This window comes from Cupressus sempervirens, chromosome 5 (genome assembly GCF_028749045.1).
Source record: "Cupressus sempervirens isolate cs-2001-9-10 chromosome 5, ASM2874904v1, whole genome shotgun sequence".
NCBI classification, from domain to species: domain Eukaryota; kingdom Viridiplantae; phylum Streptophyta; class Pinopsida; order Cupressales; family Cupressaceae; genus Cupressus; species Cupressus sempervirens.
In genome coordinates this window covers 548,850,481-548,874,847 of record NC_143122.1, presented here as the reverse complement: position 1 = coordinate 548,874,847, position 24,367 = coordinate 548,850,481, and the positions used below count along the sequence as shown (strand labels likewise).

The following is a 24,367-nucleotide window of genomic DNA, read 5'->3' as shown; positions in this document are numbered from 1 at the left end:
TATTTGACTACCACTAATTACATGTAGGATTTTCTAATAAAAGATTCTTTCCAATATTGCTTGGTAGTATTACCATGTATATCCCAGAGAGTAAGTCTTATAGTTCAAATAAGTTGATAATAATTCATTCCCTTTTTTCAGGCTCGAGCTGCGTACCCATATGCAGATCCATATTTTGGGAGTTTTATGGCTGCTTATGGAGCTCAAGCTATGGTAGCTATTCTTGTTCCTTAAATGATCATCTGGAGTGTGATTATGTTATTTAATTTATTGAACTATCAACTTTGGTTGTTCACTGGAGCATATTGTTAAAATCTTTAGATTCATTATTATGGCTTCTCTATTTATAGATTATGATATTTTAGTTGTTTTAGTGTTTGATGTCTCTTGTTGCCAGCAGGGACTGGTGTAGTTAATTGAAATTGTATATACTGTGGTTATTTATATGTATGCATATATAACCATTCCCCTGCCAATTAATTTATATCCATAATGAATCAAATGCACACTTTGTGAGATAGAATCATGCCCACAAAATGGAGGAAACTGGCAAGGTAGTGAAAGAGCAATGTGTCTTTTTATGCCATTAAAGATTTCAGATCTGCAATTTGTAATAATACTATTTATGTGAATAGCAATGTTTTATGTTATTATTCGAGTGTTTAAAAGAGCCTACTGCAATGCCAACAAAGCCTGATTATTAAAGGAAGATTACATTTTTATTCATTAGAAACATTCTACCAAATACTGTGAACTGGTATAACTACACTTCTATTAGATTACCTACTTTAAAAGAAAGCTGAAAGTGTGGAGGCATGAAATGATTTCATTCTTGAAACGTTTTTTTGATGGAGGGTTTTATACAAGGTAGTGAAAGAGCAATGTGTCTTTTTATGCCATTAAAGATTTCAGATCTGCAATTTGTAATAGTACTATTTATCTGGATAGCAATGCTTTATTTTATTATGCAAGTGTTTAAAAGAGCCTACTGCAATGCCAGTGAAACCTGATTATTGAAGGAAGATTACTTTTTTATTCATTATAAACAATCTGCCAAATACTGTAACTGGTGCAGTTACACTTACTGTTAGATTACCTACTCTAAAAGAAAGCTGAAAGTGTGGAAGCATGAAATGATTTCATTCTTTAAACACTTTTTTGATGGAGGGTTTTATACAAACCAATTAACGTGTAGCTACCTGAAATGGGAGCACAATCCATAGGCTAAGTGGCTGAATCTCTTTAGCCAAGACCCAAGGATGGTACAGTTACACTTCTCCCAGATTACCTACTCTAAAAGAAAGCTGAATGTGTGGAGGCATGAAATGATTTCATTCCTTGAAACATTTTTTTGATAGAGGGTTTTATATAAACTGATTAATGTGTAGCTAACCGAAATGGGAGCAGAAGCCATAGGCTGAATCACTGAATCTTTTTGGCCAAGACCCAAGGACTGGGGTTTCCATTCTGCTAAAATCGCCCAGGGCATGATTCTGGCCTCATCCCTTATGATGTGGGAGCCTTGCACTCTGCAAGATATGATCCTTGTGGGCTCATAAAAAACCATTCAATTTCACCAGCAGAGCAAGGGCCCATTGACTGAAACATATTTTCAATGTTGCGTATCTTCACCAAAGTATTGTAGTTGATAAATATTAAAAAATATAAATGTTTGACAGTGGTGGTTTTTGGATTGTCTCCATAATTCAGATTACTGGAGTATCAAATTGTCAAATAGTTGCTGATTTGGAAGCCCATAGTATAACAGTACCGAACTGTTAAACTGAAGCTTTGGAGATCATGCAAAGGCTGTAATGTCCCCTGTAACCTAGGCCATAAATAAATAAGTAAATAAAAAATGCAATCATTTTCATTTCTTACTCCTTCATAGTCTAAGGCATTCAATAATAAAGGGGACGTGGAGATATTCAACTGAGATGAATTTAATTGTGTACTATAGTTCGTAATATGGGGCCAAAACAATTTACAATGCTAACCTTTGTTAGGCAAATATTCTCACGGAGGCAACTTAGATAAAGTGAAACAATTAACATTAACATTCCTTAAGTTTAGCAGCTAGAGTTGAAAGGCAAGTGGGTGACTGCTGTTTTTGTTGGAAAGTGTGCAAGGAGTCAAATAGGATTCTGGGATTCACTGTTAAAATGCAATCAAAATGATCTTCTATCTGCAGTTTATTCACGGTAAACTTCTCAGGATGAAAACCCTGTAAAGACCTGTTCTCTTGGACATCAAGTTTCTCACTCACAGCCAGCACTGCATGTTTGTGGCAAGCCGCAAGCCTTTTGGGAGGGACACAAATTAATTTGATGAAGTTGCAGTGAAGGGTAAGTCTGCAAGTGACTGAGGTCACCTCTTTGAATCTGAAATATTTGCCAGCCAATCTCACTTTTTTATAATGGACATGTAAACAATAACAAAATATTGAAATGTAAACAATAAACATACTTTTATAAGTCTGGGCATGCACCTTGTGCGCACTCAGCACGAACTCGATGGACCAAGTACTCAGGCAAACTCGTGAGAAATCATGACTCGGAGTTAAAACAGTGGGTCCAAACCTGAGTTAATTTTTTTGGAAAATATATTTTATTCCTAACCCTAAAATGCTGTAATATGCAGCCATTGGAAATTTGACATGTGACGAGTTTTTGATAATCCCTATGATGATTAATGAACATTGATACATGTTCTGTGAAGTACATTTTCATTTTGTTATTAAGTAATTCAATATAATGATTTTCATTAAAATTGTGAACATAGAATAATGATCAACTATTTAAATAGTTAAGGTATATCTTTGGCATTTGGCATTGATCATTGATCAAGCATTATACTATGAAATGATTTATTTTTACAATTTTGTATATTTCCTTTAATATTTTGTATATATATCACACCCATACATACCAAAATGTATTTTTTTTAAAGTATCAGGTTCTTATATCTGAACCTGTCCTTGAACCCGAATTGATGAGTTAGCTCGCATAGGAAGCACAATAAAGGAGCATATATATCTGCAACAGAAAGCAAGCTACAAGTTGGAAACATCTTAAAGGTTTAAATTTTTAATTGTTAATTAATATAAATAGCAAATGCCAATGTCAGATAAAATAATATTATATCACTATTAACAATTTTATTACTTTGTTGTGGACCATCAACCATCATCAAGAACTCTTTGCCACTTATTTGTCTAGTGTGTACTCATACCATCTATTTTTCTCTAGATTAACCATTGTATATTATAGGCTTTCCTAAACCTCAGAGATTCTCTCCAACAAAATAAAGTAGCTAACTTCTAGTCTCCATTGGCTTGAGGAATTCCTTATTGGAAAATGTCCTAAATAAAGCAAGAGATGTGTGTGATGGCAGCAAATAAACATTTGCACATCTTTAGACTTAGACATCATATCAAAATTTATAACGTCCTTGAGGTGTTGTTCAATGCATGTACACAACATGGGGTCCAAAAAATTTGCTTATAAGCACCTTCCATTGTCAATCCAGCTAATAACTACTCGCACAACATTAGTGGTTCCAACCTCTTCTATAGCATCTATTGGAAGGTTTGCATCCTTCATTTTCCCTAATTAAACTATAACTATGAAAGTAAGAGTCCACTGTGTTAGTGACAATAATATTGAAGAGTGGCTGATGTTTTATATTGGTTCATCCATTAGTTATGTTTGTCTCACATCCTCCATCAAAATGCTCACTTCTAAGTGCGAGTGGCTGATGTTTCATATTGGTTCATCCATTAGTCATGTTTGTCTCACATCCTTCGTCAAAATGCTCACTTCTAAGTGCTCAATCAAGAGTGGCAGTTTGTATTTATGTTTCTCCAAGTGGTACAAATGAGCGACCGATAATATAGATACCTTTGCACATTTGTTTAAAATATAAGGAACATGACAAATGTGATTGTATAGCCTAAGCAAAAAGAATCTTGCCAATGGATGATTCAACCACTTCTTTTGCTTGCAAATTTATCAAATTAGCAACACGTGTTTTTCTTTATCTTCTTTCTCTCTCCTTTACTACACGTGGGAGTAGGGATGTTGTACGAGTCAAAGGCATACTAGCTTGTGCATTCTTTATTTAAGCTCTTGATTTTAGTGTCCCCCCCTCCATGTTCAATCTAGTTGTATCAAGTTTTCATGTTTGTATTATTGTTTTGCAACTCCACAAAAGATGGCAATAGACTTTAGTATAGCTCCCAAAATAATGTTTGTGGCACAAATGACACTCCTATTCCCTACTATCCTTAGATTTTTTTAAACCCTGTCTACTCATGGCAAATTCTAGTGGAGGTTCATTAGGTTGGATGGGCCTTTTGCAATTTTTTTGAGGGCTTTGGAAGGGCACTTAAATGGGTTAGAGGTTGCTGCCTCTTTTGCATGAACATCCACATCAATTTAAGACCCACGTATGGCTGCCTTAGCACTAGATCTTGTTCTTTGTGATGTTTGAGTTTCTTGCATTTTAACTTCTATGCTATGACTGTCACTACTTTCAATACTCTCATTGTTGCTCAAGATTATGCAAGGTAGTGCCAAGTTTAGAAAAGTCTTTTATTCAAAATAGAAAAAATGGCCACAAAGTTGAAATAAATAGTTGTAAAATGAAAAACATACATAGAATGAAGAAAATTTAAGGGCAAAACCTCTTGCAACTCTAAAAGGAAAACATTTATTCCTTGGTTGTTGTTGCTCTTTGTTTTTCTTCTTGGTAAGTTTGGTTTAAATGAGCGAGTGTTTACCTTTTTGATCTTTTTAGCTTTTCAAATAGGGTTTCCTATTTGATTGTAACTCTTGCTACTCACATGGGGTCGACATGGTCAACTTACAAAAAAAAATGCCTTTTCTAATGTTCAATGGTTGTGCTATTAAGATAATATCTTATACTTTCTATAATAGTCAACTACTTGTCTATAGTCCGTCGTTCAGTCTAGATAGGAATGTTTCCTATCCCGTCTCTTTTGTCTTCAGTCCAGATAGGAATGTTTCCTATCTTGTCTCTTTTGTCTTCAGTCCAGATAGGAATGTTTCCTATCCTATCTCTAGTTTTGTTTCTAATTCCGTCTTTAGTCTACGTTGTTTCTTTTAGAAACAATGTCCTTGTAATTCTTTATAAGGAACACATTTGTTCCTCTGTTAATCAATCAATCATCCGAAAATCTGTTAATCTGCCAACTCTTCTTGAATCTTGTAACATGGTATCAGAGCTATTACTTAAATTTTTTCGAAAAAATTTATAATTTCTTTGTGAAATTATTTGTTTAAATTTTTTCAAAATTTTTTCTGTTGAATTTCTCTAAAACTCGCTTAGGGTTTTCGGCCTAGAGAAATTCTTGAACTCGGGTCTGCTTATGTTTGTTCAGCACACTCTAGCCCCATTCGTCAATGCACATCGATTCTTGAAGAAAAATCTGCCATTTTTTTATCAAGAAATTTGAAGTTTTTTCAAGCTTTTTTCAGCTAGGGCCGTTTTTTTCGAAACCCTAATTTTTGGGGTCAAAAAAATATTTTGTTTGCAAATTCTTGGTGGGTTTTTCGAGAGCTCAATTGGGTTGTCGTCCATTTTTTCTAGGTGCCTCGATTTCGAGCCAGTGGATCTAGAAAACGACAGCAAATTCCTTTTGGGTTTTCGAGCTCTCTTCTGGGTCGTTCTCTGATTTTTCTGGGTCTTTTGTATTTTTGCCTTGAAGAATGTGCCTTCATAGATTTTCACAAATTTTCATTGAAAAACGTGCCATGGCATCTTTGACAAATATTTTGCTTGAACATAATTCCAAATTCAATGGTTGCAATTATGGAACCTGGAAGTAGCGCATCATCGCAATCTTCGAATATCGCAACACCGCTCAACTTGTTTTGGGTGTTACGTAGCGTTCGACTTCTCCGGGTCCTGATCAAGGCGAAGCTGCATTTTTCGCCTTCTGAATCTGTTTTTGTTTTTTTGGGTTTGTTGATTTTCTCCTAAAAAATCATTTCAAGTTGTCTGTAATACGCAAGGTTGTGTGAGATTTTGGGTTTTACCGTTTTTTCCCACAAAAACGAAGTTTTGTAAATGCAACTTATTTTGAGTCATAGCACTCTTTTGGCAAAGCTTCTTGGTTTCAGCATTTTGTAGATCCAGGGATGGTCTCAATTATCACAGAATGTTCCGACATCCGTGCGTTGACCATTAAGGGAGGGTATTAAGATAATATCTTATACTTTCTATAATAGTCAACTAGTTGTCTATAGTCTGTTTTTCAGTCTAGATAGGAATGTTTCCTATCCTGTCTCTTTTGTCTTCAGTCCAGATAGGAATGTTTCCTATCCTGTCTCTTTTGTCTTTAGTCTAGATAGGAATGTTTCCTATCCTGTCTCTAGTTTTGTTTCTAATTCCGTCTTCAGTCTACGTTGTTTCTTTTAGAAACGTCCTTGTAATTCTTTATAAGGAACACATTTGTTCCTCTGTTAATCAATCAATCCTCCGGAAATTCATTAATCTGCCAACTCTTCTTGAATCTTGTAACATGTGCTTTTTGGCTACTTTGTCGGGGTAGCAATTTCTCTGTGTGATGTTTAAGGGATAACTAGGTTTTCCTTGAGACAAGTTGTCAATTTGTCCCCTTCCAACGTGAAAGTGTCGTTTTGAGGATGGCCCCCTTGTCAGTGAAATTTTTTTAATTTTCCCATCCCCACATCCATGTATCATCCCCAAGACAAGCATTGGTGGAAAGACACAAGGGGTGCATACTTGTGGAGCATATATGAGAAACAATTCCAGACCTAGAGGAAAGAAAAACGCACATTACACATGATGTTATGGTTGTGGTTCACGATGAATACAAGAACACTATGGGTGATGTAAGACAATTAACAAAAGGACAAGGCTAGAATTTGTTTAGAATGACAAGATTAGGAGACCTAGAGGGCAATTTAGGTAGTGCACCCAACTTGTGGATTATAAGGATACATTGAGTAAAATTTCTATACCGACCTTTGATGAAGCTGGAAAGTTAATGCAAGGTACCAACCTTTGGTGAAAATGGAAAGTTAAAGCAAGGTCGTGGGTTTGTAAGTTAGAGACATTCTTATCACTAGAGCACATGGAAGAAATTAAGGATACATTGAGTAAGATTTCTATACCAATCTTTTATGAAAATTGAAAGTTAAAGCAAGGTCATGGGATTATAAGTTAGAGACATTCTTAACACTAGAACACACATGGAAGAAGTTAAGGATACATTGATTAAGATTTCTATACCAACCTTTGATGAAATTGGAAAGTTAAAGTAAGGTCATGGGTTTGTAAGTTTGAGACATTCTTAGCACTCAATACAATTTGCTACTATGGACTTGGAGGGATTGACATATGATTGGCGACCCCTATGTAAAAGTGTTCATGTCCATTTTGAATTCGGCAACAATAAACATCAAATGGAATTTGACTAGAGCAATAGATTAAAAAATTATTGTTTTGTATTAATTTTATTTTTTGAAAAATCTAAATAACAAGTCCTTAGAGTAACATAATATTATGTTGATTTTGAATAAAAAATGAATTTTAAAATATTTATATTATAATATTGGCAAACTTAATTAAATGTGTACTTACAAAATTAATACATTAAATTCATTTAATGATGTAAATATTATAATTTAAACATTTAAAATATTAAACTTATATATATTTAATGAAACATCTCAAATTATAGGTATTTAGACCAAAGTAACAAGACTTGGACCCGACCCATACCTCGCAAGGGTAACTTAACTTGTGGCCTGACTCGGACTCGCCTGTGACTTGGCAATGACTTGACAAAGTGATAAAACCCTTAAAATTTAGAGATTTCTTTGGATTTAAAAAAATTTCATGCACCCATTATTGAATAAAGTTTAAAGACCCAGTAACATCATGAAATAGAAGGTAATTTGATCACATACATAACATAAATCGATTACACAAGTAAAAAGATAAATTTTAGATGTATTAAGAAAGTTTTGGAAACAAAAATTAAAAATCAGCCGAGTAAGACGAGTCAGTCGAGTTAGCCCAATTGACTTACTGAGTTAGGGTCATGGACCTGGCTGAGGTAACTCGCCTCATCGACTCAGATGATTCCTCGACTCACGGTGAGTCTCATTACGATGATTTAGACACAATAACCCAACCAAAATAACTTTGGACACGTTAAATTGAAGACAAAATATTCAAATGTCGTAATAACCCTAGGTAAAATAACCCATGGACAAAATATCTTTTTAGTAATTAATATGGTGGTTACAAGTGTAGTTAATATATGATAATTATTAATATCATGAGTATTTGTATGCATTATATACGAATATCACATTTGGCTATGATATATGATTGTTGCCTTTCTTTTCTTATCCTTCATATAATAAAAGTTTTTGTTATAATCTTGATTGATTCTATGCAATCTTCATTGCTACTTTGTTTTTAAGTTAGTTTTAGATGCCTTAAGGAAGTTGCAATGGTGGTGGGATAGGTGATGATAAGAATTTGAGAAGAATTATTAGATGAAAGGCATGCATACACATAGGCCAAATGGGTGTACTTTTTTAAAACAATAAATGTCTTATTGTTAAAAAATAATGTAAATATATAAAAATATTAATCATAATATTAAATATGAACAAAAATAATTAGCAAATCCAAGATGATTTAATAAAATTGACATTAAATCCTTTATTTTACAAATAATAAAACTTAAAAAAGTAGGTCTAAATGTTAAAATATTCAATATTAAATTTGTTGCTAAGTGTTATATGACCCCAAAGCATAATATATGTGCACTTATACTTCAATTTGACTAGTGAGGTATTTTTGCTTCTAAGCATTTTGATTGTTTGGAGTATATCATTCTCATTTACACCATTCGACATTGAGAAGGGTTTGAAAAGAACTTCATCTTGATTGGTGGTGCATATTTTCATTTACATTGTTTAATATTGAAACAAACCTATATACCATTTGTCGATGAACACATTAATATTGCACGACCTAAAAAAGCTTTGGAATATGTTATTTAATACAAATCTTTATAAATTGTTCTATTTACTTGCACAAATATGAGGAGAATTTTATTGATCTTTTAGCAATCACCAAAGAAAAGTCTCAATCCTTTGAAATCTAATAAAAAATGTTTTTAATTAGTAGGACATCCCTTCGAAGATTGGTCAAGAGTCTGAGAATGAAATTTGAAGGAAAAAGCCGTGTTTTGATTGTAAGAAACCTTTAGGAAATTGGACACCATTGCTATGGTAAAGGCAAATCACATTTGGTTGAGGTTTTTTCTCATGACGAAGGGGAAGATTAGCACAAAGTCACTAGTGATGAGATGATGCACTGGTAGAACAACCCCAAGTAGAGTTAGAGGATACCTAATCTAAGGATGCAGCTACCAGTTTTGTATTTTCTTGCAATTGGCCTTTCTAACTAAAAGGTGCCCTTAAAGGGACAACATATGGTTTATTCAATACATAGTGGAGTCACGCATGATTTTATTAACAAGGGGTTAGTAATGAAACATGTACTCAAGACAGAGGAGTCTTTGAGATTTAGTGTCATAGTTATTGATGGTTTTCCATTGAGTTGCACTACAATGATTCACCAATTTGGTATTTAGATTGGAGATCACCATAATATGTGACTTTTATGTGCTTGGGCTTAGCAACGTGGATGCTATTTTAGGTCTCGAGTGGTAATAGTCACTCAAGTGGTATATTCAACACTTTAAACACATGTAGTTGATAAGAAAATTATACTTAAGGCTATGGGAGATGGGTGACTCTTAACCAACTTAAACAAGGAGGACATAGTCTCTATTTAGACTTATTGATGTGGAGTTGGCAACTTGGTGTTTTATGTCCAATAAATCTTTCCCTAGCTATGAGACATAGTATCATATTACTATTTGCACAGTGTTGGAAAAGCACTATGTATTATTTGTGTATATTCCTCTTGATCAACTACTTGATCGTGAGTCTGAACATGTTAGGAGCTTGAGGAGGGCACACCACTTGTTATGATGACGCTTGATGAACAACCACACCATTTTATGTAGATTGAAAAAAATTGAGGAACTTTTGAAAGTGATTCACATATGTACTAGTTTCAACCCTTTCGCTTCTCTAGTTGTATTGGTCAAGAAGGATGAGACATTACACATGCTAATAGACTACATAGCTGACCATATAGAATAGGTGCCTCATTCCCAAGATTGACGAGCTTGTTGATGAGTTACACAATCTCTTGTATCTTTTGAACATTGATCTTCATTCGGACTATAATTAAATTAGCATTTGGGAAGAAGACATACATAAGATTGCTTTTCATTGTTAGTATAGGCACATCGAGTTCCTTGTCATGCCATTCGAGCACACAAATGGACCAACAACATTTCTATCTTGCACGAATCACACATTCTATGAACAATTGTGGAAATATGTTTTGGTTGTCTTTGACCATATGTTGATATTCAAGACATGGAATGATCATTTGTAGCCTTTGGAAATTTTTTTCGACTACCATAGAGGTACATTGCTATTTGCAAAGGCTTCCTAATGTGAGTTTAGAATGTCTGATATTCTTTATTTGGGACATGTGTTAAGGTATCAATATATTTTGGTAGAATTATTAAAAATATTGATACCTTTGATATTCTTTATATTATGGTGTTAAGGTACACTAAGAAACTATCTACAATTTTTGTTTGGCCGCTTCTCAGGAACATACAAAGTTGAGAGGCTTCTTGGGTTTGTATTTTTACTATAGGAGATTTGTCCAAGGTTTTCACAGTTGGTATCACCATTGACAAATCTTACAAAAAAGGGAGCATTTCAATTATCTAGCTTGGCTCAGGTGGCATTTGATAAGCTTGAGGAGGTCATGAGCACATGTCCAATGTTCGCATTACTTAGACTTCACTTGTTGTTGAGTGTGATACACCAGCTCATGGGATTGGTGCTGCTGTGATGAAAAACAAGTACCTTATTGCATTTGAGAGTAGGGAAACTAAGAGATTCAAAGATCTTGCTCTACTTATGATAAGGAGATGCTAGCCATCATGTATGTGCGCTAGTTAAGTTTAGATTAGATTTTGTGGGTGTAAAACTTGTCGTCATGACTGATCCCGACAATCTTAAGTATTTATTGGAACAGAAAGATCTGAATGAATGCCAAAAAAAGGGGCAAGCAAGATTTAGGTGTACGTTGTGGATGTAGAATATGTCGAGGGTAAAAAGATATTGATGCCAATGCTCTTGCTAGGAAACCTACTCTTTTCTCACACATTCAGACTTTTTGCTTGTGATTTGGTTGATGGATGGGTGCTGGATGACAGGTATGTTGTTGTAGATGGTGTGATTTGTTATAATAACATAGTTTATAATTATCACAGTTCATAATTTAAATTGAAGGAAAAAATCCTGAGGGCATTGCATGATAATTTCTACTAGTACATCCAAGCTTCTTCAAGACATATCATTAAGTGTGGGAGAGTTTCATTTGGAAGTGTCTTAAGGATGATGTGTTACTGTGTGTTACAGAGTGTTTGACTTGTCAACAAGAACAAGTCAGAACATACCTATCCTGCTGGCTTTCTTCAGCTATTGCCTATACTTGAACAGAAGTGATAAGGAATATACATGGGTTTTGTTAAATGACTTCCACAAGTTTGAGGAAAAAGATATGCACATTACTTCGCCATTGCTATGGATTATTAAGCACCTCAAGTTGTGGATTTTTCTTTTAGAGATTTATTCAGGTTGTATGATCTTCCTAAGATCACAGTGACTGAGACAACAAAGGTATCAATATATTTTGGTAGAAGTTGTTCTAGTTGGCAGGTACAAAATTGAAACCAAGCACCAGCTACCACCCATAGACGAATGGACAAAGAAAAATGTGAACAAGTGGATTAAGGGCTATCTTAGAAATTATGTTTGAGGACAGCAGTGTGCTTGTATTAGATGGCTTTACTTAGGTATGTATTGTTACAGTGCCATCTCCTATATGTCGTTCAACATGTCTCCATTTAGAGCCTTGTACAAGTTGGGGAGGGTGGCGGGGGGTTATGATTGCATTCTCTTTTGTGGATTTGGCTCTTGATGATGGCAAGGTTCCTTGTGCAAAGGAAACCATGCAAAACTATTAGGATATTCTCAAGATGTTGAAAGATAACATTCAACTTGCTCAGAATCAACATGTGTTTTTGAGTTGAGAGATCCTTTCAGGTTGTGGATTTGGTTTTCTTGCATCTACAAGCAATCTACAATTAAGAAGTGGCACAAAAAAATTGAATTCCTGTCCTCTATGGGCCCTATAAAATAGTGAGGAGAGTGGATGAAGTTGCATATGAGATAGACCTGCCAGAATGCAGTAAGATTCATAATGTTTCCAAGGCAAGAGATATTGGGCCAGCACATGTTTGCACCTCCAGAGCTGCTCCCATTTGATAAGGGAGGGAATCTGGTGCTAGTTCCTGAATGTATTGCTGACTGGAGAGAGAGGAAGTTGAAAAACAAGGCAGTTAGAGAACATCTAATAAAATGAAAGGACTTAACCAATTGAGGATGCTAATTGGAAAGGTGAATATGTTCTGCAGCATCCCAATTTGTGTTGCTAGAGGACCAGCAATCCTGAGAAGGGATGACTGAAATGCGCTCTTAGAGTCTTAACCCTAGGCTGTAAATAAATAAAAAACCTACACTCTTCTTTTAGTTTTTCCCTCATAGCCTAAGGCATTTAATAATAAAAGAGACGTGGAGATACTTAAATAAATGGCGAAAAAGCTATATTTGCTGACATGTATTTGATTGTTCACTTAAGTTCATAAAAGGGGGCCAAAACAACTTGCAACTTTAACCTTAAGTAGGCAATTATTCCAATGATGGTGACTTAGAAAACGTGAAGCAATCCACATTAAATACCAAAGTCGGCTAGGATTGAAAAGGCAAGTGATTGACTGCTTTTTTGATTGGAGAGTTTATATAGGAGTCAAATGGGATTTTGGGAATTAAGCTGCAAACAATTTGGAAGGAACAGAGATTAATCTGATGGAGTTGCAGTGTGAAGGGAAGGTCTGCAATTCATTTAGGGCTCGTCTGCAATTCATTTAGGGCTCCTCTTTGAATCTGGCATATTTGCCGCCAAACTCACTTTGGTTGCCTCACATGGTCATGGAGATGTAGCCCAATGAAGGCCTTGGAATGTTAAGCATTCAGTATTATTCAGGGAATGAGAGTTGTCAAACATTACACTAGAATTCAAAGAAGTTCTTGACTTCTTCATCATTAAAGTTCTGACAATTCCTTCTATTAGTAGAACAATTTAAGTATGCAAAAACCTTGCTTTTTTTTTTTCAATATCAGAAGTCAGAAAATCTAAGTTTGCTTTGGGGTTTATTTTATGTCTGTTTCAAATGAATTGCATGTTCAATTATTTTATTTCGCAAAACAAACTTGAGTTATCAAGATGAGACAACACTTCAAGCTTGCATAAGTATTGGTAGAAGGGATATTTCAAAGGCTGAGCAGACACATGTGAAGGTGTACGTAGAAGATCAAGGACAACAAGAATACATATACTTTCTAGTTGATGGTCATTGCCAGTATGTTGTAGTTTAGACATACATGGCCTAGATGTGCGTGATTGTGAAATGCAAAAGTTATATGATATCATTTGTTGTGGGACCTAGAATAAGAAGTAAATTACTGTTATCTAAAGTTTCCAATAAGGAAGCTGAACATTTGCTAGTCAATGCTCATTTGCCTGGATGTTTAAGGTTTAGACATAAACAGCTGAATGTGCCTGATTGTCGAATCCAATTGTTCTATGATAACATTTGTTGTGGGTTGAAAGTTGAAACACACTAGCAAACTGTAGTAGGTCATTGGCATGTAAAGATCTTCCACGTACATCATAGAAATAAAATAACTATATAACCCTGTCCACACAAATATCAATGATCCGAAGAAATTGTAAAGGTAAGAAGATCAAAGGGGAACACAAATATCAATACTTAATTACTAGAATGGTATTTGTAGTTGCCTTTGTACTCAGGACTGTGGGCTGTTGATTTTGTGGAGTTGAGGAGTACAGAAGTCATTCTGAGCATCAACAAGCTGATTTAGATGTCTAAGGAAATATCTCGTTAAGAAGAGTTTTGATGACAGTTGCCCATAAGCACTTTAGGGAAATGACAGGAGAACTGTTTAATAGAGAATGCAGGGTAAAAATAAAAAATGTTACACTATTTTGGTATAAAAAACAGTATTGAAATACCAAATACATGCAGTTATGCTATACAGAAAATTGTAGTTACAAGACTTGCAGAGAGTGGCTAGACTCAGTGTGTCCAGGTCTGACTTGGACTCTGCCAGGTCTGACTTGGACTCTGCCTAGTCTGCAAGACTCAGAGTCCCACGGGTAAGATTCTGCTGTACTCATCAAAGTTTAAAAGTAAAAAAATGTTAAAAACCTAAGTGGTTTACAGTAATTAGACTGAAGATAGATCCTTACTGTCATGTCAAATCAAAACACCACATTTTTTTTATAATAATTTGGCATCTAATAAATATAACATCTGACAACATTTAAAATTCAATGAAAAGGTGCGATTCCTACAAACTGAAGACTAATTGGAAGGCCAATTACAGAGATTAACAGCTCATCCAATTCTCACAAATAAAATGTGATGATCCAGCTCATTTCCCACCACTAGAAGTATTTTTGCTCATGCTGTAATAATATTCCCTTCGTTCACACCATCTTGCAAGTGCTTTATTCTGGGAACTCCCTAAGTTGCTGCTTGCCTATATGCTGAAATCTGCATCGTTAGTCCAGGTCCAAGATGCTATTTTGCGGTTAACTATGAACTAAAATGTGCTGTACTTGCAGTCAAGCTGAATCTTGCTATTAAACTAGACTTCTATTCTACAACTTGGAGGGTGCTGCAGCTGGCTGCAAGCTTGGCCACAAAATTCCTAAATTATTCAAAGTAGCTTCTACTTGATGAGAATATTTTATCTTCAAGGTTTATTTATCAACGAATGCATGAAACAAGTTCTAAATTCTTGATAAGTCTTTGAATCTCCTTGGGTTTTTAAATTTACAGAGTCTTTGCCATGTTTTTCTGAGTCCAGGTAATCAGCTTGCCGAGTCTAGGTCTTGTAACACTGTTGAAAATGACTAAATACAATTTGTTAATTTTATACGATCATCTTTTGAGATCTTGTAATTAGTTATTTTACCTCATGGTTGGCTATTGTGCCATTCTTTTTCAGCTTAGGCCATTTTATATTTTGTTTTTTTGATTTTTAAAGCAAGATAGCCACATGGATTCTACAAGATGGAAATATGCATGTTATTTTACAGAGTTGTAGAAAATGAGGGAGAAACCTCACATTGAAACGGAATTACAATATGGACAAAGTTGGGAGGTCTCGCACAAAATTATACTAAGCCTTTTTGTGCACACACAGTTATTGTTCAGTTATATTTCTTCTATCAATTTCTTTTCCAAGGTTTTAGCACACTTTATCCTAATCTCTTAAAGAAAATAAGTGGTTCACATCTAAGGAACCAATGCTTTGTAGTGTGCATGATATGAATTGGTTTTTTCCCGTCTGTTTGGATATTGGATGGAAGTTTAAAAGTTCATCTCATATCGTGCTCGGACATAAGAATAGAGAATATGCTAAGCATGATGCAGAGAACAGATTTTATTTCTTAGAAATGATGTTCTCTTTATTGTTTTCTCAGAGTTGTAATCTTCCCTTTGACAAAAGGGAAAGAATGTAGTTTTGTTTGGTGAAACAATGTTCTCTTAGCAGGAAAAAACCACAAATCAAGTTGTACAACTACAAATTACAAAATAAGTGTCTTATAGAATAGGATTACAAAGGGAAGCTCGACAATCTAAATCACCAAACAGTGAAGAAAAATCAACGGTGCTCCTAATCTGAGTGCTTGTTGAAATCATTAACTCCAAATATAAGATATCTAATGCTGATATGTCTCAACATTGTAGATGTTTGAGGGCTTACCCATGTCACTTTTTTATGTTGTCAAATTGTTTTTGGCTGCCCCACTCATATTCTTGCTTCTTCTTCAACAACATGGAAACTGCTGATCTATTATTATTGTGAACAGACCACTAATTGCAGACCCTTATCTACCACATTGTGCCTGAGATTTTCTTGCACACTTTTGATGCCCCTTGCCAGCTCATTAATTTCATTGACTCTATCAAGCATATATTAAATTGTGCAGGGTGATAACAAAGTCCACCCCATTGTGTTTTCTCCCAATCTCATATGATCTCTGCAAAAATCATTCAAGCTGATATGGGGGAAATTTATATAAACAAGTCTTCATGGTGCCATGCAGAACTAGCTAAAATTAAAGGTGCAGTCATATTTACTCTTGATTATTTTAAGCCTTTTTGTGCGCACACACAGTTATTGTTCAGTTATATTTCTTCTATCAATTTCTTTTCCAAGGTTTTAGCACACTTTATCCTAATCTCTTAAAGAAAATAAGTGGTTCACATCTAAGGAACCAATGCTTTGTAGTGTGCATGATATGAATTGGTTTTTGCCCTTCTGTTTGGATATTGGTTGGAAGTCTAAAAGTTCATCTCATATCGGGCACGGACATAAGAATAGAGAATATGCTAAGCATGATGCAGAGAACAGATTTTATTTCTTAGAGATGATGTTCTCTTTATTGTTTTCTCAGATTTGTAATCTTCCCTTTGACAAAAGGGAAAGAATGTAGTTTTGTTTGGTGAAACAATGTTCTCTTAGCAGGAAAAAACCACAAATCAAGTTGTACAACTACAAATTACAAAATAATTGTCTTTAAAATAGGATTACAAAGGGAAGCTCGACAATCTAAATCACCAAACAGTGAAGAAAAATCAACGGTGCTCCTAATCTGAGTGCTTGTTGAAATCATTAACTCCAAATATAAGATATCTAATGCTGATATGTCTCAACATCATAGTTGGAAAACTCGCCAAATCCAAAAACTCGCCGAGCCCCCCAAAAGTTTAATCGGGAAAAACTTGGCCATTTAAAAAAAAAACTTGGGAAAACTCGGGAACCTAAAAAAACCGCTAAAATTTAATTCAAAATACATTTTTTTGCAAATTCCAATGAGAAGATGCATCTAATGAGTTCATTATAGAGAACACAAAAGAAAGAAGCAGGAGTTTAGATATATATAAATGCATAGTGGGTACAAAATCACATTCTCATGCTGAATGCTGATGGTGGGAAGCATAATAGTAAATAATTTGTGTCAAACTAGAAGTAAAAACATCATTACAATCACATTTTCCTCTTCCTAGCTCTACTAGCATATTGTAACTCTCTATCTTACATAATATATATAGGCTTTTTGCTTTTTTTTTTAACCACAAAAAAAAAAAAAAAAAAAAATTTAAATTAAAAAAAAAAAAAAAAAAAAATTAAAAAAGAGTTTTTCTGAAAAACTCGCCGAGTTTTTGCAATTAGTCGGCGATTTTTCACAAAAACTCGGCAATTTTTTCTGGCGATTAAATCTGAGAAAAACTCGTCAGTCCCGAAAACTCGGCGATTAGTAAAAACTCGCCGATTATGCCAACTATGCTCAACATTGTAGATGTTTGAGGGCTTACCCATGTCACTTTTTTATGTTGTCAAATTGTTTTTGGCTGCCCCACCCATATTCTTGCTTCTTCTTCAACAACATGGAAACTGCTTATCTATTTTTATTGTGAACAGACCACTAATTGCAAACCCTTATCTACCATGTTGTGCCTGAGATTTTCTTGCACACTTTTGATGCTCCTTGCCAGCTCATTAATTTCATTGACTCTATCAAGCATATATTAAATTGTGCAGGGTGATAACAAAGTCCACCCCATTGTGTTTTCCCCCAATCTCATATGATCTCTGCAAAAATCATTCAAGCTGATATGGGGGAAATTTATATAAACAAGTATTCATGGTGACATGCAGAACTAGCTAAAATTAAAGGTGCAGTCGTATTTACTCTTGATTATATTTCTTGTTGGTTTTTTAACATATCATGTGAATAAGTAAATAGTGGTATTGTTTTGTTGCCTTGTACTTTTTGGTATTGTAGAAGTGTTTGTCTATATATATATAATAAAGTAGAGTTGAACAAAAAGCAAAATTATGAAAGTTTTGATATAGTAGATCTAATAGAAATTAATTATTCTACTGCTTATTTAATTATGGGCTGAGGTGCAGGAATATCTAGACTCGCACTGATATTATTGTAATGTATAGGAACGGTCCTACAAGCAAGTAATATGATTAAGCATTATTGTGCAAGGCATTATTTTGAAATTGCTGACAATAGTAGTGAGTTTTATTCAGATAAATCCACACATTCTGGGGGTGCAAAAGGCTCGGGTGCCATTGCCATTGGATATGACTGAAGAACCCGTTTATGTCAATGCTAAACAATATCATGGGATTCTTCGACGCAGGCAATGTCGTGCAAAGCAGGAGTCTGAAAATAAGCTGATTAAAAACAGAAAGGTACATACTTTTCCCCCTTGACTGGTGTTCTATGCTAGCTTAATCTTCAGCTAATCCATTGGTATTCTATGCTAGCTTAATCTTCAGCTAATCCATTTAGGATGTGGCTTCTCAAATGCTTGGCTATACTGTTACCCTAGTATATGCTGTAGTTTATCTGACCAAATTAGAGGTGGTAGTAGTTGCATTATTGTCACTATTATCTGACCAAATGGGTTCACAAGAGTGGGTTTAACCATGGTTTAACTCTGTAGTTAAGCATGCCCAAGTGAGTACTGGGATCAGTGACCTCCCAAGAAGTCTCGGTGCTTCACTTATGCGAGCATCATCGAGATGGGTTTGTGTGAGCTAGTACTCTTGGAACATAGGCCAATGAGTTGGACTCAAAATACCTATACAGTTGAATCCTGATTGCAATACCTGAATTTTGACTTGCTGTGGAAAATATCTCCTACTTATCAATGGTTGAATATGTATACCTTTTTTGAAATTTAACAGGAGAATTTGTTTGAGATATTTCTATAAACATGCCCAATTTGTTTTCATATTATAAATGATGCTTGATTGTAGTCTCACATGCCTTTTGTTTATCGAACAGCCATATCTTCATGAGTCTCGTCATCGTCATGCAATGAAAAGAGCAAGAGGATGTGGTGGTCGCTTCCTGAATACCAAGAAATTGGAGGAAGCAAAAGCAAAGGCAGCCAATGGCATTGCATCAGGTGAACAACCTGTGCAGGCTGGGAGTTCCTCAGGGTCTGAAGTTCTGCAGTCAGAAAGTGGAAATGTAAATTCAGTACAGGAGCTACATGGTGCGTCAGCTATGTCAGGGTCAGAAGTGACCAGTATTTCAGAGTCATCTGAAAATGGTACAAGTTACCAATATTCTCATGCCAATGAAACATACATGAACCACTTCCAACACCCAAATTTTCAATTCTCAGCATTTCATCCTCCAGGAGTAGCAGAGGAAGGTGGCAGCGGGCAAAGTGGGGTCATCTTATCAGGTGGATCACAACAAAGAGTTGTTGTGATCCGATGACACTTTCAAAAGTAAGATTAAAGATTGGGTTCTCATGCTTGGATGTGCTTTTACATTGATTTTTGCAAAGATTGTTGTCAATGCAGTTCTGTTATCTGTAAGGTGAAAACAGAGTGGCAAAATCTTGGAATATCTATGATTCAGTTTAACAGGCAGTCATGTATAGGTTGCTTGTGAATTGGTTGAAAGAGCCATCCTGCTTTAGAGAACCTTGTGTGTAGGAAAGCAATCAGATGGAAGATCAACAGTACTTTCATATCAGGTGCGGTCAAGAGATTGGCCCAACCCATCCGGTGTTTTTCTATGGCAATTCATCCTTGGCTGGTTCCATTAGACTTAGTATATCATTACAATTGTGATAAGGTTTTGAGCTATATGTTTGGTACAGAAGAAAAATGAAATTCTGGAAGGTTTGTTCAAGCGTGTTCTCTTAGACAATGAGATTAATGCTTGATTTTGGAAGCAAACAAAACATTGTCTTTTTAATTACTTCCCATCCTGTGCTAGTCAAGGCAGAGAATACTGTTAATGTACTCTGATGTTATAATGTGTGTTCTAGCTTGGGCACTAACAGATTTTAATCTAAACACGTTTGTTGAAAGTTCTGTTCCGTTTTTATGCTTTGTGGTCAACTGTAGGAAATTGATGCCATTAGTTAAAACATTGGTGAGTTATTTTAATAAATATCATAGGATGAGAGCAATTGATGTCATTTACAGCTCTGTTTCTGTTCCCTGAGACGAATATTACCTGCTTAATTTAAATATCTGTTTTTCATCTAGGTACATTTAGGGTACATTTTACTTCGATGTTCAATGCTAACTCTAATTAAGAACTGAAAACCTTTGAAATGTTGTACTGAACGCGGGCACGTAGTTTTTTTGGCCTTACTCGCATTTAGCATTGTAACAGTTTTAAGCTGGGGATTGAAACGCGTATGACACAATTGCTACTAGAGGTCAAAATGATAGCTCTTGCGGAAGGCTGACTTTTGAGTGATTTATGGCTAGAAATCTCGGGTGTTATTACTTTGTGGAAATCTTTTTATATGTATCAGTGAAACTAACTTGCAAAGCTATTATGCTTGCCTAAAGATAAAAAGTGCCTAAGATTTTGTAATATTTTTTAGATGAAATTTATAAGATTAAGATTGTTCGCTCTTACGGAAGGCTGACTTTTGAGTGATTTATAGCTAGAAATCTCGGGTGGTTCGTGGCTGTATAGCCACGGGCCTCGGGTGTTATTACTTTGTGGAAATCTTTTTATGTATCAGTAAGAAACTAACTTGCAAAGCTATTAAGCTTGTCTAAAGATAGAAAGTGCCTAAGACTTTGTAATATTTTTTAGATGAAATTTATAAGATTAAGATTGTTCGCTCTCACTATATAATATCATGAATTATGTATGATTCCTCTGATATGATATTCCAATCTTAGTCATGTCTGCGAACACTAGCATTATTAAAAGTATGCCTTCTCATATGGCTTTGCAACATGTGACAGAGACCTTATTTGATTAGAATCTTGGAAGCCGAATACTAGTAGCCACTGGCATGTGCCAACGTATGCCTCATATTCACATCTGCAGAAAACTATTTTGTAGTTAGACGCCACTTAAAACAGCGAAGTGGATTTTTTGCCTTTATGGAAAGAAGTTATATAAAATAAGTGGCCACATTTATGGTATCAAGGACATCATGTACAAGAAACGGAAGATGTCTTAATATCAACATTGTTTTAAAAGTTCATATAGTCTAATATTCAATCATCTGCAATATGATTATTTCAGTAGTTGTATATAGAAGAATATTATTTTTTATTACGATGAAAAAGAGTACTTTATTTATTGGCTAACGATATTATTTTTCAATAACAGTTGTATAGGTAGTTATGATACGTTAAAATAAAAATTAAATTTTTTTTGCATGTAAATAAACTTATTTTTTAAATATAATATTTCTAGGTTTTTATGCATTCAGAAATAGTTCATTTAACTCATTTTTGGATAATTTGTCTAATTCTATATCCAGATTTTATTGACAATATATAGTATAAAGTTTGTGGCAAGATTGGATATTATAAGCATAAATAGGTGTATATAATTATTTAACTCTTGCACATGTTGACCCCTCTTTGGTTTGAATGAATGAAAGTCGATCATTAGTCTTCAAAAATGAGGATTTTATATATGAAAGATTGTTTACAAATCTTGCATCCATTCAAGTAATAATATGAGACTTACAAATTTCTTACATGCAACCAATTAATGAATAACAATACGAAGACAAAGTCAATTTAAAATTAACTTACTAGAATGAGACAAAAACAATCAATGGAAGATCAAGATAAGAATTTTATTAATGTTCAACAACAGATTGCAATGTGGGTCTATGGGGATTGGAAGCTTACACCAAGAAGAAAGCAGACAAAGAAAGTACCCAACGGTGTCCAAAAAAGAACAAGTACAACAAAAGAAGAAACCAAGAGATATCACAAAAAATATTAAGTATTTGTCCTCACCGGGAAAAACTCGAACAATGACTGATTTGTGCAGCTACCAGAGGCCTTGTGATGAACTTGAGTGCTACAAGAGGTGTGTTGCTAGTGAAGAGATTCCTTGCAGGGTCTCACAGATATAGAATGGCTTGTGTTAGAGAAACAATACGATCGCTTCACACCTTGAGCCAGAGCTAAGGGTGAGAAGGTCATAATAAGTTGTGCTTGGGTTTGACTCTTGGGAAATGATAGATGTAAAGTATGGTCACGAAGCTGTAAGGACTCACAAAGATAGAGCACAATGCAACACTGATTTGTGTACTTGAATTTTTTTGAGAGGGATCTGCAATTTTCAAAGAGACAATAAAATCTCTCTCTAATCTTGTAGTATATGGGGCATCTGAAAAGGAAATGGATCTCAAATTCAGCCTCTGTTAAAGTACAAAGTCTACACACCCGATCCTCTCTAGCAATACGGTGATCGACTTATTTTCGAAGTTTGTGTGAGCCCATCCTAAAGGAGCAAGGGAGATATGTAGGACGTGTCTAGTACCTGTGTAAGTACTCAGGGCGTACAATAATCCCATCTCGAATATCTAATAAGTGCTCGACGTAGAAAGCCATCCTCAAATGTAGTCCCCCTAGAGGATCCACCCAAGTTCATATGATATATTGCCTACAAATGTCAAGTCTGACATGCTCGTTCAACTCTTGCTGAGAGGGGAGTAGATGAGCAAGAGCGTCCAATGAGAACTGGTAGGGAGGGAGAGGGTCAATGTCAATCCCAACTGAACTCAGTAGGATAGTAGCCTGAGCATACCAACAATGAGCTCTAGTAGCTGGATGAAAGTCTGCAATAATAACTGAGGAGCAGTAGGCTAAATAAGGGTATCTGTGTTGGCCTTTAGTCGAGTCTGCAAAGTCACAAAGACGGTGGAGAAACCAAATCAGGTCAAAAATGGCTACAAGCCTGAATGGGCGAGCTCTGAACTTAGCTAGAATAATATTGTGGGGGATAGATCTATGACATCTGATAATTCAAAGGAGTAGAGTCTGGGTATGCTCGATCATAGCCCAATCCGAGTCTAAAAGGGAGGGACCCCAAACCACCAAACCATAGAGCACTGTGGGTCTTACTAAGGAATCCATGAGGGATAGCATAGACAATGTGTCCTGAAAGTGGTGTCTGAAGTACTTTCTCTCGAGCATGGCAAGGGAACCCAACCCTTTACTGATTCGAGGTTGAATGGCTGGTCTCAAGCTGAAACAAGATCCAAAAAACTTAACCCCAAGGTATGTGTAAGACGATGTAATCTCAACTTCCCAACCTTGGAAGTGAAAATGGAGATGTAAGGTCTTTAGACTGTTGAAGATCATAACACGAGTCTTCTCAAGGTTCACGACCAGCTATCTCATGTCGCAAAAAGATGCAAGTCTATCTAAAAGCCTCTGAAGACCCTCAGGAGAAGAGGCAAGAAGAACCACATTATCGATAAAGAGGGGGATGGAGATCAATACCTAGTGTATATGACAACCATCAACTGGAATTGATAAGTCACTGAGAAAAGCCTCAAGCTCATCAATGTAGATCCTGAACAAGGTGGGCGAGAGGGGGCAACCCTACTTTACCCTAATGGCGCTCTAGATAGGGGTCAGAGAGGTCCTCTGTGGTCCTAAGTTTACCAACCACTATCTCATATAACCTCATGATAGCCATCAGTAAGATATTAGAAATACCAATATCTCTCAGTCTCTGAAAAAGGGCTACTCTAGGGATAGAATCAAAAGCCTTACAAAAATTCAAAAAACAACAATAGACTTTCTTCGAGTGGTGTCGAGCCTCCTCGATAATAGCCCATAGTATAAAGATATGATCCATGGTCTGGTAGTCTACCCTAAATCCTACTTGATCCTTAGCCTTGCAATTCCTCATGTCAAGCTCACTGGATAAGATAGTATTCAGTGCTGTAGCATAAACTTTGGCAAATGTATGCCCAATCATGATGGTCCTATAGTTCCTAGGATCGGAGGCCAACCTAGACTTATGGATCAGGTGAATAACATGTCTCGACTATGAGTCCGGAAAATCAAAACAAACGACTCTATTAATGAGTGTAGAGAGATAAGGGCCCAGGATTGTGGTACCAAGCTTGAAGAGCTCAGCTTGAAAACCCTCCTCATCAGCTGTTCTGCTGCATCTCATAAGTTTGATGGCCTTGTAAATGCTGGAGGTGGAG

The 24,367-nt window shown here is 35.5% G+C and overlaps 1 protein-coding gene across 3 annotated transcripts in view; it reads left to right on the top strand.

Moving 5' to 3' along the window:
• LOC149557108 (nuclear transcription factor Y subunit A-10-like) overlaps nucleotides 1–20,236 on the top strand; it is a 32,665-nt gene extending 12,429 nt beyond the window's left edge. For all 3 annotated transcript variants that reach the window (XM_089831810.1, XM_089831811.1, XM_089831808.1), the window contains 3 exons: nucleotides 142–213; nucleotides 18,429–18,593; nucleotides 19,192–20,236. In XM_089831810.1, the coding sequence (XP_089687936.1) occupies nucleotides 142–213; nucleotides 18,429–18,593; nucleotides 19,192–19,635 (681 nt within the window). In that variant the 3' untranslated portion in view covers nucleotides 19,636–20,236. The remainder of the gene's footprint in view (nucleotides 1–141; nucleotides 214–18,428; nucleotides 18,594–19,191) is intronic.
• The last annotated feature ends 4,131 nt before the right edge of the window (nucleotides 20,237–24,367 follow it).